Here is a 16,602-nt window from a genome sequence, read left to right on the forward strand (position 1 = left end):
CTGATGGGAGGTGTCCTCAGATCATGGTCTCTCTTTATGAAGAGCAGCTAACTTGGCATTTGTGCACAGCACATGAAGCATAGTAATTGTTTGCATTGCTTTTTTTTTAATAGATGTGAATGTTATAACGTGAAATTTGATTTATTAGCAGTTTTTGTGGAATAGTGTGTTTTGCATCAGCAGCAAGTAGATAAAAGCTTTCTGCAGCTTGCTACATTTATCACAACAGAGCATTTGATACTGCCACTTCTTCCATATTAGGTAAAAGCTTTTATAAAACATTCATAAACCTCTATAGCTGTTCCTTACTCGTAGTGAATGTCTAAGCAAATGTTTTAAAGTCTTCTATACTATTGGTGTGCATGTATTTTCTTTAGCCCTTTAAACCTGTAGAATTATTATTTTTTTCTTGGGGTCACTCGATCCCAAGCAACCAGGTGAAAAAAATAAATAAAAGCCACGAGGCAGCGGTGTGCTTTGTGGCAACAGTGGACAACGGCCTCTTGGGCTGCATTAGGAAGAGCACTGCCGGCAGGTCGAGGAAGGTGATCCTTTGCTTCTATTCAGCCCTGGTGAGGTCATATCTGAGTGCCAGGTCCAGTTTTGGACTCCTCAGTACTACAGAGATATGGAGCATGAGTGAGTTCCAGTGAGGGGTCATGGAGATGATGAAGGAACTGGAGTATCTGATGTATGAGGAGAGGCTTTTTAAAACTGTATGGATGGAACAAGCTGCCCAGGGAGGTTGTGTGGTCTCCATCCTTGGAGATTTCCGAAACCCAACTGGACACAATGATGTGCAACGTGGTCTAGGAGCAGGGGGCTTGGACTAGGTAATCTGCAGAGGTCCCTTCCAACTTCGGTCCCTCTGGGAGTCTGTGGTCTCGATGACGGTGTGAAAAGGATCTTGTTCCTTGTCGACGGAGGCACTGATCTTGCACTCTGGCCAGCTCGGAGCGAGAGCAGACTGTCTGTCCGTGTCTACTGCAGAGCTGAGCAGCCATTAAGTGATGAGTTGAGTTCACAAATGGTATCAAGTGGGTTTTTAACAGGAAAACGAGAATGGGAAAGCAGAGTAACACATTACTGGCCTGAAGCAGATTTCCCGTGTTAAAGCACTTAAAACCGATATAGAATACGTGATGTGCCGCTAGATTTTAAAAGTGAGCAATGTCCAGTTGTCGCAATGGCTAATAATGCAAATTATCTCAGTCAACCGCAGTGTGTAAAGCAGTAAATATATCCTATCCATTCAGGCAAACTTCTTTTTTTCTCTCCTTTCCCATTAATATTTTATCCCCCTGAAGAGATGTTTTCACTGTCTTGTGCATACCAGCATACTGTGCTCACAGTGTTCCTAGATGTCATTACAAAGAACCCCGAAGACTGTACTGGCTCTTCACTCTCTGCGACGCTCGCCTGGAAATTGCTCGGAGCAGCAGCAGCAAATGTCAACAGGGAGCTGTATTAATTATTTGGAATGTGCCTCGTAAGAGGAATCAACTGCTTTTATTGCCCCACGAATATTACTTGAAAAGGGAAGGTTACTCTAGCCGTTATCGTAATCTATGTGTCATTAACTCTCCTTGTTTAGAAAAAGAGATTAACAGCCCCAGAAATTGTTAGAGTAAATAGATGAATTACAGCAGCATGCTTTTATTATAAATAAAAGTTGCTCGATATAGTTGCCTCCAGATCACTGGAGAAGAAGAAGAGGGTCTTTAGCACTAAACTGAGAAACTGCACAACAGTCTTGGGAACTGGAAAGCTTCCACTCACGTGCAAATCTTCAGCTCGCTCCATCTGTTGTAGGTGGAACAAACGGATGCAGTTGTACTTTGTGGTATGCTTTGTAGAGGGATTGCTCTAAACCCAGAAATGCTTCCTTCCCTTTTCAAGTCAGGTGAACAGGTTGAATGGGCTTGTCACCCGGAGTTTGAAATAGGTTGTCTTCTGTGCGATGCGGCCTCTTGTGAGAACAGCGTGCAACACGCACAAGCAGTTATTCTGGGACGGTGGCGATCAGGTGAGATTGAGGAGGAGGAGAAGGCACATGGAACAATTTGCGATGAAAGATGGTAGTGGTAAAATAAGTATCACTAAAATTCAGCAGAGTATCAATGTCTACTTGGGAAAAGCAAAAGGAGGAGCATGTTTTCAACTTTTCATCAGATGCCTCCAGAAAAAGGAAGTTCATCTTCATTCTGAATTTCAGTGTACACGAAAAATAGGCAATAGAGTTTAAATACTTGCAAATCTGTTTTTAATACAGTGCCTTAAAAATGTAGTGTGTGAACTGTAAACCCTAACAGCTCTTAATAGGAAATAGTGGAAACTAAAACGCTTATTTGTCCACAGGGCAGGCTCACCACGGGCAGGTTTCCTATATTGCCCCACCGATCCACCTCGATTCGGATCTGGAGAGACCGTCGTCCAAGGGTGAGTCGCTGACGCAACCTCCGCTTACGCGCATTGCAAAACAGCCGCGGGCAAGAGCATGTGTTGGTCGTTCACAAAGCCTCCACGGAAAAGGTGCCGCGTGCCATCCGGGGACGCTGGCTGGAGCAAATTAACTCCACTGGAAGGGTTGTATGAGAGCTGCGGTGATGGTACAGAAGTGGTCGTGTCGGGGTTCAGGCCTGGATTTAGTCCACATTGCCCTTGCCCCTTGGGTTTTGCTGGAATCAGTGGAGAGATGCTTATTCTAGAGGATGACTCGAATTTTAGATGAGCTGAATTGCCCTTGGGAGATGGCCCCAGCAGCCAATGTGTATGGAGTGGGTCTAGAAGACTAGTCCTGCTAAGATAGGTACCTCAGCTGAATTGTGAAGATAAAGTGATAGAGCTATGTGCCCTTGATTTCTCAGCCTGATGTGGAGGGTCTTCCCCCATCATGGTGGGGGATGTGTTGCGATGGAACGTACTGTTTGCCCCTGTGGTTTAGGGAGGTGAACACAAAATATCTCAAGGACTTTGTAGGCTAGATGAAAGCATACTGCTCACGCTCTCGGTATGGATAAGGTCTCACTGTAATTTAGGGTGAGCTTTTTCCATGTGGCTCGATCTGAAACTTTGATCAAGGAAAACATCTGCTGTTTTTTCTAAGTGCAAGCGTGTGTTGTTCTTAGCTGATGCGTTAACGAAAAGTAAGGAATTGCATCTTCCTGTGTGGAAGCAGTCTCAGCATGGTTATTTCTTGGTGGTCCCTCTTGTCTCTGAGCAAGGTGAAGCGTGTGCTGGGTGGTGGAGCATGGGCACGATGCTGCCAGTTCTCGTTCCCTCCGAAGCTGGTGTTCCGTTAGTAGAGCTGGTCATACGCAAACTCCTGACAGTTCAAAGCGCTCTGTCTGCAACCGCCGTTCTCTTCCGGGTGAATTACCCTGGGATTTGGGATTGACAGCTGCTCTTTCTAGAGAGGAGGACAGCTCAGACAGGTATCAATCCATGACCTGGTGTCTAGGGGGCTGACAGTGTTCAAAAGTAGGGTAACTGGTATTTTCTCTTGGAGAAAGAACATGGTATCATCATTTTATTTTATTGTTTTTGGCACTTTAGGACACACTTAGGGCCTATTCCAAGCCATATCCCTTACCGGAAGGGCTATTTTAACTAAGGAATGCAAAACCACCTCTACCCTTAAGTTGTCACTGTTGATTCCTGTAGCTGGGACCTTAAAGAGTGCCATTTTAGGGCAGCCTTTGTAAAACCACTGATATCAGGGAACTCTTGAGCCAGCTGTTTGAACTCCCAGAGGCTGTTTCATCCTCTAAAATGAGGTTCCTGACTATTTTGGAAGAATCTTGAGATGAAATGGGCTATAAAGAATATTAAGCATGGTATTATCCACGTCCTCTCTGGTCCTTCCTCCCAGCTTACTCTTCCAATGCATTGCGGAAGAGTGATCATTGAGCACAGGTCAGTATTGCACTTACCGTGGCAAAAAGAAAAGCAGCAGCCACCTTACCATTTTAATTATAATAAAAGAGAAGGGAGCCGTGCTAGGAATACGAAAGCATCTGGGCTTCCTGTATTAAAAATGATGCAGGTGCAGTGCTGCTGAGGGTCTGTGCAGCTGCAGTTCTCCGCCGGCAGATTTATTTGTGACTGCTTCTCCCTTCTCCTTTTTAAAAATTTTATCGCTGGTGACATTTAGCCACATTGTTTATGCATGCGGTGCATTTTTACCTACCTCTCGGTGTCCTGACGCAGGTCCTGAATAGCGGATAAACTCCGGTAGTTTACTAGTACATTAGTGTCATCATACATTACAAGGTAATTACTCTGAGCCGCTGCTCTGTATAGTAACGTAGTAATGACACTGTAAATCACTTAATAAAAATAAAGCCCTGAATCGGCATTCTTTGATAAAGATGCTCCTTTTTCCTCACCCTCTTATTGGATGATGTTTTAAAATTAGTTCCATATATGAAGCACTCCACCCTTAACCATTATTTTTACACCTCCTCTTAATATAACTATCTGGACACGGTTGCATTACTTTTATGCAGCCGTTTACAACATCCATACACAGAGTAATTCCAGGGCTAGCCGAGACCTCAGACCGCTGGAAACACGTAAAATAAGGCACAACAGCAGTTGTGGCTTCAGCTGCTTTATGCCTGGCCCTGAACGTGGTCAGGTGGGTCACTTTGCAGGCTCACGCATGAAGATAAGAAGCAACCTATTTACTTTTGTGAATTCGATTCCTCGTCCTCCGTGGATGGTTATTAAGCGTTAGTATTTCAGGAGCCTCTTTCTTTCGCTCGGGCGGTCCTGTCTCACCAAGCCTTAGATGCTAATCGTTGTCCTCTGACCGCAGACCCTTTCTCGTACCCCCAGGTTGTGAACCAGCGTTTAAAAAATGGGTTGCTTGTTCCTGACAGTAGCAAGGAGCGTCAAAGTTAAGGATGATTCTCATGCACTGACTTGGGAAGGAATTTTATGGAATTAGCATATATAGCAATAAATTAAATGCAGTGTTTGCACTAAAAATCTGCCGGGTACTAAAATACGGGGAATAGAGTGAATGAAACTCACTGTATCCACATGCTAAAACTACCGATGAAGCTTGATAGAAGCAGATTTTAGTGTATATGTGGAATCATATTAAATGTGAAATAGATGCAAGGCTTTTATAGTTAAGCAGTGCCAGGTGCTCTCCTAGCCTGTCAAGCTCACGTTTTCCAAAGGTTTCCTTCGAGTCGGAGCTCTGTGGGAGCATTTGTTTCAGAGACTGATACACCTGAAGTCAGGTTATTTCCAAAACATAAATTTATGGTGATTATTGACCCCAAGTTCTACAAACAAGTAGCAAATACAGCAGCGCTGGTAGGTTCTTGCCCTTCCCGTGCAGATTCCCCTAGGTAGGGATGCTGCCTAGGCCCCAGTTTAGGTCCTGGTTTTTGCCGCAAACTTCAGTTGGTGCGGTTCAACGTCCTTACATGCAGAATCTCTTCCTATAGGGAATATTTTCCTCCAGGGCAGCATGTCAGGGAGGCAACCGGAAGATTTGCCGCTCTTTCCCCCTTTCTCCTCCCACACTGTGGAGCGTCCCTCTGTGTTTCCTTCCTTCAAAAACTGAATCCGTCCTATCGTTTTTCTTCTGCTTTGCTTTGGTCAAGTCGCCTTTCCTGAATGTCCAAATCACATCTAAGTCTTCCTAACAAAACAGTACGAGTTTTGGCTGGTTTTAGAACAACCTTGGTTGTTTATTCCTGCAAAGATCCCCAAGGGAGTCAACGGCTTTGCAGATGACGGAGGAGGATCTGACAGGGGGTTACTTCCAGGGCTGCTTGCGTGTGCCTCACTACTTCTTCCCAGAGCTGAAGAAACCCGATGGCGGTGGGGACCTTGCATCCCTTCCCGTGTTAATGCAAGTGGATGCAGCCAGGCATGCCGTATTTCCAGCCTTTTTTGTTTTCCCTCTGGGCTTCCCCTCCGTAGGAAAGCCGTGCCCTTAGCTTGAGTGACCGTCAGCCTTCACCGTCGTGGACTACACAGTTGGCCATGAAGTGGGCAGCTACCCTGAGCCTGGGCCACGTTTGGTATTTATCAGTTCCTCATTAGGCATCGGGGCTGATGGTGACTCGTACAGTAACATTGAGCTGGTGGGAACCAGTCTAAGTATGGAAAGCTGGTAAATATTTCAGGAGTTGGGAGGAAAAAAGATAGTCTTAGCGATGTTTAACATCTTTTCCATTATCCCTATTTATCTGGAAAAAAAAAGAAGCACTCTTAATTATATATTTTTTCTTTTTTTTCTTCTTTTTTTCTTAGCAGCTAGCTGTCTTGCAAAGGAGTTGTTCCGTGATCAGCATGAGCTGTTAAAGGCAGGCCCCTTGAAATTGTATTCTTTGTAGGCTTTGTAGCTAAATATTATCCGCTAAACTCCAAATGGGTGTAGACCTCTGCCTGGGAGATGCTTTTGTCTGCGCGTTTTGCTTCCGAGTGTACTGAGTTGTTCTGGTGGTAGAAGCTTTCACCCACCTGCCGGGGACAACAGCTGGAGAGTAGAGCCATTTATGGTGGTACAGCCTCGGGCGTCACTAATCTAAAGCGAATGCCTGATTACCAGCTTGGAAAAAGCTGTTAAACGAATTCAACGTGGAAGAGGAACGTGGCGCTGTGTTCAGCATGAGACCCTTCTTTACCTTCTTTTTTTCTCCCCTTTCTGCCAGACTAATTTTTGGCTACACTTCTCTGCCTGAAATATTTATAGGGCAAATAACTGTTTTAAATGAGCAGATGGGGGAGACATAAGACAAGCTGTTAAATTAATAAACATGTGTGGTGCTTTATCAGTAAGGGAGCCCATTTTGGCGTTTCTTCTGGATGATTTGTATGGCCTATCACCATTGCACCTGGTGCAGGGACAAGAAATGGGCACTTAATAACCAAACAATGTGCAAACTCCTTCCATTATAACTTCATTATGTCAGATATAATCGTCTATAAGTAGATGTCAAATGCATAATTTATGGCCAGCTCCCCTGTGGAAGAGCGGCCATATGAATGAATGGCCCCATTAATGGGAAGGAGCTTTTACTGTAACTTCTCCCCTCCTGGAACATGGTCCGTTTTGTCATCTGGTATTAATTCTGAATCATTTCGGGGCTGCAGAGAAATGCCGGTTGTATTTATATTTGCGTAACGTGAGAAGATGGCAAATAAATCACATAGGAGATCAAATTTCGGGTCCACCGCTTTCCAAGGCATGCTTCCTTTTAAAATAGCGTAGGACCGGTCTATAGCAGTTGGGTGGATCTTTGTTTTACCCCTTCGGAGATGGAAAAAAGGCAGACGAGGTGAGATAACCCTTCCAGGGACTTCTTAGTGCCTGATAGAGTTTCCATTGCTAGTACGAAATGATTTTAAGACTAGATAAGGGATGATATGTTTACCCAACAGAACGTTAATGTGCCCGGGACTTGTGATGTGGATTTCTGAGTGACATACATGCTAAAACATTTGTGGTGGAGGAATATCGTCTTACTTGCTATAGCGTCTTTTCTTGGAAAATATTTTCTTTATTCTTTTTTGATGGTTGCTACGTTATCAACAAAAGCAGCTGGCACTTGTGGTCTGCTTAGTTGGGATCAGAGATGCCTGGAAAAGAAGGATTTACTCCTTAGAATCAGTGGTCCTATTCCTTCAGAAATGTTTGTTCAAGGGCTTTGGCCCTTGAATTTCCTTAGCAGTGACTGCTGAATTTTCATTCTTTCCTCGGTGTGTGATTTTTTATTTATTTATTTATTTATTTATTTATTTATTGCTAGGGGAATTCTAGTGATGTGATAATAATATTTTCCGAGGGAGATTTGTTCCTGTGAATTGAGTACCCAGCCCTTTAAAGGCACTTGTGGAAATCCCAGCCTTAATAAATGCATACTAAATACTGATTAACAGATAACCATTATGGAGCCTTGTTGTTAAGACTGTAACTTGGCTCCCTCGTGGAAGGCCTCAGAACTTAAGCTTTCCAGCCAAGTAAATTTTGGCTTGATAATTGCAGTATTTGCTGAGAAGACAGGGGCTGCCGTCCTCCAGCTCCAAATGGTTTGCTCTTGCCTTCAAATTAGCTACGTGCAATTTGTCTCTAAGTCCTGGTTTCATCTTTATTTCATTAGGAGCTCTGCTTTGCACAAGCATGTCTCTGCGCGTGCGTGGGATGCCCACGAATTTAGTAATAGGCACACACCAAAACATTGCTCTTAGCGAGTAAACAATTACGCTTTCCTTTTTGGAATAAAACGGAATGCGTGTCCATAAATCAATGGGGAAAAAAAACACATTTTTATTTGGGAGTAAAAGGACGACGAGGCCCATCACAGTGGGATCCTATGTGCCACTGAAGTGTGACAAGCTTATTTATGTTTTATTGTGCTCCTAGATCAAGCGGCGTTGTTTTGGGCCATGCATTCCCCAGACGTTGTAGCTGTTGCTAAGGAAAAGGTTCCTTATGTTAATATTTTGTGCTGATAACTGTGCAAGCTGGGTTCTGTGCAGCGAAGTTGCATGGAGGGGGACGAAAAGTTAATGCAACATTTTGATTAGCGACTTTGCGTTGTAGCTCGCATTCAAAGACAAAAAGTGAGCTTGAATTCAAAGAAGAATTCACACAGGAAATCTGTCAAAACCAGACAATTGAACGAATTTATTTTCTGAACTTTACAATTGCTTAGCAGTAGGAACTGGCTCTGCTAAGAGGAGATTTGGCAGAAGCAGACCAAATGCTTTTACCAGACATATTCAGTAACAAATTTCTCAGTATTCTCTTGAATTAATGTGTTTTGATCATGTAAACAAAACATTCAACTTTAATTCCTGTTTTTCCTGACCATTTCCAGTGCTGCTGTCTATTATGTGATTTAGGTACCTTTTGATTCGTTTAATGTTAGGCTGATTCCCTAAAAGCTTACAGTCAAGCGGCACACGGCACCATATATAAAATAGCAATGTATAAAGTAGTGCATTAATTTCAGCGTAGGGAATCAAAGAACAGGCCGGAGTCAGAGGCAATATAATGATGTCCACGGTGGTTATTTTTTAAAAATATAATACACAGACCGTATTGATGAGCGCTATTATAAAAAAGAAAAGTTTACCGTCAACAAAAATAAATGGGATCTTGGCATTCCTCCCAAGGGAATGCTCTGAACTGGGTTTCCCCTTCTGAGACAGTTTTTCTCATTAAGGCCGGGGCGTGAAACGGCTGTGGCGAGGGAGGATTGCCCGGGCAGGCGCACGTTCACGACCTCCGTTAGCCTGCAGCGTGCACGGTGCGCGTCGCACCCGGCCGGTTCCTCCGGGAGAAGCGTCCTCAAGAGCACCAGGAGTTACGGGGCGGGCAGTCGAGAGCAGGAATTTTTCACTTCCTACAACATCCGCCGCCATCGACAGTTGTATTCTGCCAGTGCTTTGTAACTAAGGGACGGAGCTTCAGCAGCCACAAGATCTGCGGAGGTCGGTCCTGCTGGCCAGAGCGCCGGCAAGCAGCAATCCTGGAGCACGGCTGGGAAGACCTGTGCAGGGCTCGACCAGCATCCTGATGCCGTTAACTGTTGTTTAACGTCAGCCCGAGCCTCCGACCCATCCGTCATTAGCAGACTTGCTTTTTCTCCCGTTTTAGACGTGAACCCTCCAGGGCAACGGACACTCTTCATTGTCCTTTTGGCTGAAGCCTTGTACAATGGTGGCTTTGACCCTTGGAAGGGTTTTAGAGAAGTTTAATATTACTTTTTCCTAGTAGAGGCTGCAATACTTCATGTTGTACATCGTTGCAAGCACCTGCTCATAAAATCCATTCGCAGTGCAAGATGCTTGGCTTGAGAACCATCACTGGCTTGGACAGATTAAACATGACGTGAGCCAAGCTCAGATGGAGCAGTGGGAGGGAAAGGAGTAGCCAGCACTGGAAGGCAGTGGGACATGTGTCCCAAAAGGCTGAGGAAAGAAGAAAATGGGCAGGATAAAGAGCTGTAGCTTCACATTGAGGGTGGATTTCTAAGAGGGAACAGAAGCTGGAATGCCAGGGGAGGTGCGGAGGAGAAGCGTGAACTTGAGGATGAGCAAAGGCCTCCTGAGGGTCTCGGGGAGGGGCTGTGTGCACCCAAAACAGCAGGAAAGCCACACCGCAGAGGTAGAGGGAGAACTGGCCCACTTGAGGGGATGCGTTTTGCAGATGGGGACTGGGGGCAAGGTCCACAGGAGAAATATAGGAGAATAAAGGAAAACCGATCGGTTTGGGCGGAGGAGAGAGTGGCTGCGGAAGGGTGCTGCATATTCAGAAGTCCCCGTGTTGACTAAGCCGTACGGTGGGGGCGAACCAGGACGAGCTCGAAAGGGTGGGGGTTTTAAAAAGTGCATATGCCCGCTTATGGCCTAAGGTTTATGCTTATCTTTAAAGCTCCTCCGCGTTGCGGTTGGTTAAACAGTTGCAGCTTGGTGTAGATATCTTGCGCGTAAGCTGACAGGGTTGACACTGTGAGCGTCTTGCAATCATTTCTTTAATTAGCTGAAGCTCTTTGGGGAGAAGTTTATGAAATGGCATACTCCCAAAGTCAGATTTAAATCTGTTCTGCTCTTCTGATGGAGGGTTCATAATGCAAAGCGTTTAAAAAGATGCAAGCGAATGAAAAGTGACAAAAGCCCTTCTCCTGAAATGGGTGATTCCTCAGTAGCAAACACACCGCAGTGCAGGAAGGGAAGTTACGCTGGAGAAATGACCTACAGAAGGGGAAACCAGAAGCAAGTCTACGCAGCTGTCTTGCCTTTTTCTTTTCCTTTTTTTTTTTTAGCTGTACTCCCCCTCGGTTTTCTTTTAGTTTGATGTTAAGCGTCTCCTTTCCTCTGAGGTTAATTCGTTTTCTAACAGGTAGTTATTTTTCCAAAGGTGCTGGTTACTGGAGCAAACGAAGGCCTGAGCCTGGGGGCGGGCAGGTGCTGAACCTCGTTTGGTGCACGGGTTCTCACTCCTGGGACAACCTTGGAGCACTGCTCTGGGGCGTTTCGGGACCGTTGCACGGCAAACGCCTCTCCTTACCTTTCTGCTTCCACTGAAACGGTTCCCGATGAGGAGCTTCGCCTGCCCACTGAGCCCGCTGGTACGTCAAGATCTACCCGAGTCTTTGGTTAGATCGAGTCCCGTCCATAGCAATGCTCGGGTACCTGAAGTCTCTAGTGCTTTTCATACGTTATGTATGAACGTGCTGGTGATACTGTAGGATTAGTCGCTCCACGCTGTCACAAATATATCTAGTTTCTGTAGTGATTGTCCACTGCGGTGCCCTGTAACCTTGGGGATATTTATTTGGTGTACATATCCAAAGAAATGGGAAATATTCTTTTGGGTTCCTTAGAAGCTCGAGGTTTGGCTGTAAAGAAAAAAGACAATTGCGGAGCTGGCCGGTTACTGCTGACGCGGTGTAATTAATGCAATAGGGTTTCTGAAATGAGCAGCCAATTACAGAAATGCATGTCCTGTCCCACACACAAAAGAGAAATGGGACACCTACGTGTCTCTTCTTTGTTGTACTCTTTGGGCACTGCTGTTGGTAATGTGCACACATGGCTAAAATATTTTGCGCCGACAGTTTATTTTTTGGGAAGAACTGGCATGAGAAATGGCACAAAGAGCCCAAGGAGCATTGACTTTTGCAGTTGGTAGCTAGCAAAATTAGCATCTTCTTTCTGTTTTGTTTGCACAGACAATTCTAAATTAGCTCCAGGACGTAGGCTCCTGGAGGTGTGTTTTCATTTTTTAAGAGCACATTGACAAGGGAAGGGGGGGAAGTGGTAGTGCCAAGCATTTTAGCCCTGTTCATAGGCTGGCTCAAAGCTGCAAGTCTCGCAAAAATTCAATACAAGCGGAAAAGAAGAAGAATGTGGGAGGAAAGGCGAAATAGGAGAAAACAAAGAGCTGTGTGAACAGCTAATTAGTATAGATTGCATCAGCTATGCAAGAGGTGCTGAGATGATACCGAACGTGCTACATTAATAGCCGGGACGGAGGAATGGATGTGCATGCTGAGCATGGTAGCTTCTCCTACCCACCAGCACTGCTGTTTTGAACGTTTCCTAACACAACAGTTGCTTTTCTGATGTGACTCTACTGATCCCAAATGGTTTTGAAATGGTAGGCTGCTTTAAAACGGGACGGTACCTTTTCCTCCTGTCTTGCCAGGTTGGTGCGGGAGAGCGTCCCTCTCTGGTGGGCCGCACTGAAGGAGCATAAGTCGGTTCAGGTGCAATAGCAAAGCATTTGTATTGCTGCTGGCACTGTTGTCGGCAGGTTCGAGTGGACTTTGATTGAATGATGTATAGTAGTAGTACCAAGCCCCCACCCCCAAAAATTGTCTGATACCTGCCTCGAGGTTGCTACATGGCACAGAGATCAGGGGGGCTTTGATCCCTGCAGTGTGAGGAGAGATTACATCCAGGAGTTTCAGAAAGTGGCTCTCAGTTCTGGGCACTTAGCCACTGTGTCTTGTGGCGGTGTTGAGCTGTAGTCTCTTGCTGTCTGGTGTTTGAAGTGGACCCACCACTGGGCACCTTCCTAGTTTAACGTGGGTATAAGGATGGCAGGATTGGGTAAGACCATACGTCTGTCTAGCCTGGTATCCTGTCTCCAGCCCTGATCCATGGCAGATACCTAGGGAAGAGGATAAGAAGAGGGTGAGACTTCTTAGGCTTCCTTTCCAGCCACTACCAACTTGGGATGGGGCTTGCTAGAGGAAACATAGTAGAAGCGGCCGCTAGTGAAGAGCCTGAGTTACAGTCTTGGGGTTTGTCCAAAACCAAATCCCATTGGAAGCGTGGTGATGTTTCTGGGCCATCTGTCTGATCCACCTTTCCATCTAGTCCCTAAGAAATCCTCCCTAACATATGGAAATGCTCAGTTGTAGAGACATAGCCTCCAAATACTCACCGCTGGCACGCTGCCAGCCCCAGAGTGGTGCAGATGTGGGGGAGAGGTGGTCTGTGCTGGAAACCTCAGTAGCACCGGGGCACGAGAGCTTTAACTTGTGGTGGAAGCCTCAGCATCTGAGTCATTACTTGGACGCGTAGCAAAACCTGCCTGCGCCCTGACTCCTTCCACCCAAAGAAGCCGCCAGGCCGTAAAGCAGCATCTCCCCAACTCCTACGCCATAGAAATGTGAGTAACAAGCAGCTTCTGTTGGCTGTAATTGCACTTGAATTAACCAAATGCCTGCGTGGTTGGTGGCTCCTGCAGCCCGACACAGCTCCTAGGGCCTTGGAAACCTCGCTGCTCTGCCTCGCAACGGTTCCTGTGCCAGGCAGCATCACGGGGCACAGCGCTCTTGGCATAACGCTAAAATGACTTGGCAAGGAAGCTCCAGAGGCTTAAAACTCCTGCCCCAGCTGGGATGCGTAATGATCTCGCTACCTCTGCGCTCATGGAGCTCCCCTTTGTGCTCTGGTTTCTGACGAGTTACTGGTTTTTTGCACAGCAAGAAGAAAGAAAGGCAAAAGGAGAGGAAGGGGGGAAAAAAAAGGGAAGAGGAGTTGGAAACGTTCAGAGCAATTTGCAAGCAGGGCTGAGACACGGGGCTGCCTCTGCTCTGCCTGTCCTCAGGGTGGTAGTTCAGCTGAAAAACCAAAGCAGGCACCTCAACTGTTTGAAGAACTGACTGTGTTTAAAAAAAAAAAAAAAAAAAAAGTTGCTTGCCTTTGCTGGTTGCCATGATTTTGGGCAATGATTGCCGTGGTATTTGTGGCATTGCAGGTGCCAAATATAGATGTACACACTTATGCGCATGCACTTTATGAAGATGTTTCTCTTAGTCCACGTAGTGTGGTTTTTTGGGGAAAAATATGTCTAGAATCAAACAGAGGCTGCCCAAGGAAGAAGGTGGTATGTTCAGTCCAAGTTCAGGTGTCGTCTTGAGCCTAGAGCGGTCTGTTGGTGGTCCGGCTGGGTTTGAGCTCTAAGGTACCAAGGGAAATGTGGAGCGGGGCGCCGCTCTTCCAGGGTGAAAAACGTGAGAGAAACTGGTTATTCCGGCAAAAAATTGCGACTTGGACTGATGCTCCTCCTGTCTTCCTCCAAAGAGATGCTGGTGGTCGCGCACCGCTTTTAATGGCCAGGATCTGGGGCAGAATGGGAAATATGGAGGGAAATCTGCGTTACATGAGTCAACGTTGTACGTATCCCGATACGTTGTATGAACTGGGGATAGCAGTGAGGATAATAAATTTGTTTCATTTTTAGTTTTGCTGAATGCTCCTTTTCTGTGCTGAAAGAGAGCTTTTCTTTTGCCTTTGACACCTGTAGCTGTTTGCTGCACCAGTGAAAACAGAGGGTAAAAATATAACTGTGATAATTGAGTAGTATTTTGTACCAACTGTGCCTTCACTTTGCCCGGGCAGAAAATGACTAGATGAGGTACAGAAAATCAGCCTCTAAATCCTTAAAAATCGTGGGTTTTTTCTGCATCTACTGATTTTCCATTGTCCTTGTTCATTAACAGAGAGCAAAATGGATGAATTAGTGTTTAGCTCCAGGCAGCTGTTCCTCCAACTTCCACAAGCTGCACATGCTGAGATGTTTGGGATACTTTCACTTGCAAAGACATTAAAAAAAAGAAGAAGAAGAAAAGAAAAACCCAGCTTCTGTCATTGCTTCTGCTTGGTTTTTTTCTTTTGAAGCAAGGGAGCCCACTGCTGTGTTTTGAGCCCAGCTCCGATCGTGTTGCAGCCTCCAGGCGAGGTTTCTTCCCTAAAATTGGCTTTTGCAGGGCTCCTTCCTCTTGGTCTCCAAAGATTACCTGAACCTCAGCCGCCAGCTATTGTGTTTTGTGGGACCTTTGCAGTTAAGAGCATCCTGGGAGTTGCTACTTGCTACATCTGTCCTGCCAGGGCATGTGTGAAAAGTACTCTCCAGCATGATGCTGGGAGATGTTTGAACTCAAAAGAGCGATGGGGACACGTTGAGCCTAACGCGGTGGAGCAGCGAAGGGACTGTGATGGGCATCTGCCACTCACTGGGAGGAGGAGAAGCTTGATTTATTTACGTGAAGTTGGCGGCCACATTTTTGCACACTTGGGAGGGTGGAAAGGGTTGTGGATTAATCAACCTGTTGTGGGGGATTGGCAGGAGATCTGTGAGAGTCAAATGTTAATTTATGGCCCATAGGGGAGAAGGGACGTGGTGGAAGTTTTTCCTGTTGCAGTGAACGTAGCTGGAGAAAGGAGAAAAAAGATACCTGGCAGCAGCGAGTCAAGCGAACCATCCACCACTGAAATCAGAATCAGAGCCTTCCTGATTTTTTTTTAAAGAGGTTAAAAAATTATTTCCAACGGAAGCATTAGCCTCGCTCCTAAAGCAGGTTGGAGAGCAGAGCCAGGCAGGGAGGCAGCCGGCAGAGGGGACATTGCTGCCGCCAGAGCTGCGGCCAGGCAAGGCCGAGCCCTTGATCCCAGTGGGAATGCGATTTGGGACCCTTTGGTCCACGCGGAAAACAGCCCGGAGCGGTTTGGGATACGGATGGTGTGTCGGAGAGGAGCGTTGTTGATACGATGGGTGGCTTTTATGGGGAGCAGGGCTTTTTAAGCTGCTGCTTTTCTCCCTTTCTGCGGTTGATTGCAAGGGGAGAAGAGGCTTATTTTATATATTAGCTATTTAGACACTAGAGATAACTCACAATGCCTACAACTAAACTCATCTCTGATTAAAATTTAATTGCTCCCCAGCTTCCACTAGTTACTTGCATTAACTTTCACACCATCGGAAAGTGCTCATCAGCCAGCGCTGGATTTAACAGGAATTTGGCAGATGTTAGTGAAGTGCTGGAGGAAGTCCAAACCACAAGATCCGCAGCACATAATATGCTTGAAAATTTGCTGGCAGCTGAAAGGAAAACTGAAAACCTGGAAATGGCAAGAGGTGGCCGCAGCTTTCTTCTAACCAAACGGCCAAAATATTGCATGGGCACCTCCAGCACCTGGAACACCAGCACAAGAAGTCAAGAAGCGTCATGTGTCTTTGTGAGCTGCAAAAGCAGCAAATTATTGGCTTTTAGAGTATTGTATTTGAGGAACATTTGTATCTCCATGGAAATCTTCAAAAAACATTCTGTTCTGAGGCAATTTAGCAAATCAGCTATGTTTTATAAATCTTCGGTTTTCATCACAGATTTTCCCTCGCCTTGAGGACATTTATTCAGAAACAGGGCCCTTATTCACCCAGAGCTTTTTTTTATTATTATTTTTTTCCCTTCTGTTGCATATTCCCTACCTCTTGGTCTCTATTTAGTGGCATTGCAACCTTTGCCACTGCTGCTTTTAGACATATGGGAGCAAAATTAAAATTTAGACTGGTACAAGGCATTTTCAAGGAAACTCCTACCTGCGTTTAAATATAACCACTTTAAAAGTTAGCGTCTGTCGTATTCCAGCACACACAAATATCTCAACAGCGGCTGTGGCAGGAGTTTGTGTGGGGAAAAAAAAAAACTCGCGTTAAGCCTTTCTCAATTGAAAGAGTGTTTGGGGGAGGTTGTGCGAGAGATTAAGGCTGATTGAGCCCTTGCTGGGACTGAGCTGATGGCCGGCACAGATAGACTGGGATCGCCCTTCCGTTAT

General features: G+C 45.7%; 1 protein-coding gene across 17 annotated transcripts in view; it reads left to right on the plus strand.

Annotated features, from left to right (window-relative positions):
* Positions 1 to 16,602, plus strand: part of LOC134140267 (adhesion G protein-coupled receptor L3) — a 186,744-nt gene that overhangs the window by 77,644 nt on the left and 92,498 nt on the right. For all 17 annotated transcript variants that reach the window (XM_062575183.1, XM_062575177.1, XM_062575176.1 and 14 more), the window contains one exon: positions 2,359 to 2,439. In XM_062575183.1, coding sequence (XP_062431167.1) covers positions 2,359 to 2,439 — 81 coding nt within the window. The remainder of the gene's footprint in view (positions 1 to 2,358; positions 2,440 to 16,602) is intronic.

This window comes from Rhea pennata, chromosome 4, assembly GCF_028389875.1.
Source record: "Rhea pennata isolate bPtePen1 chromosome 4, bPtePen1.pri, whole genome shotgun sequence".
Classification (NCBI taxonomy): Eukaryota; Metazoa; Chordata; class Aves; order Rheiformes; family Rheidae; genus Rhea; species Rhea pennata.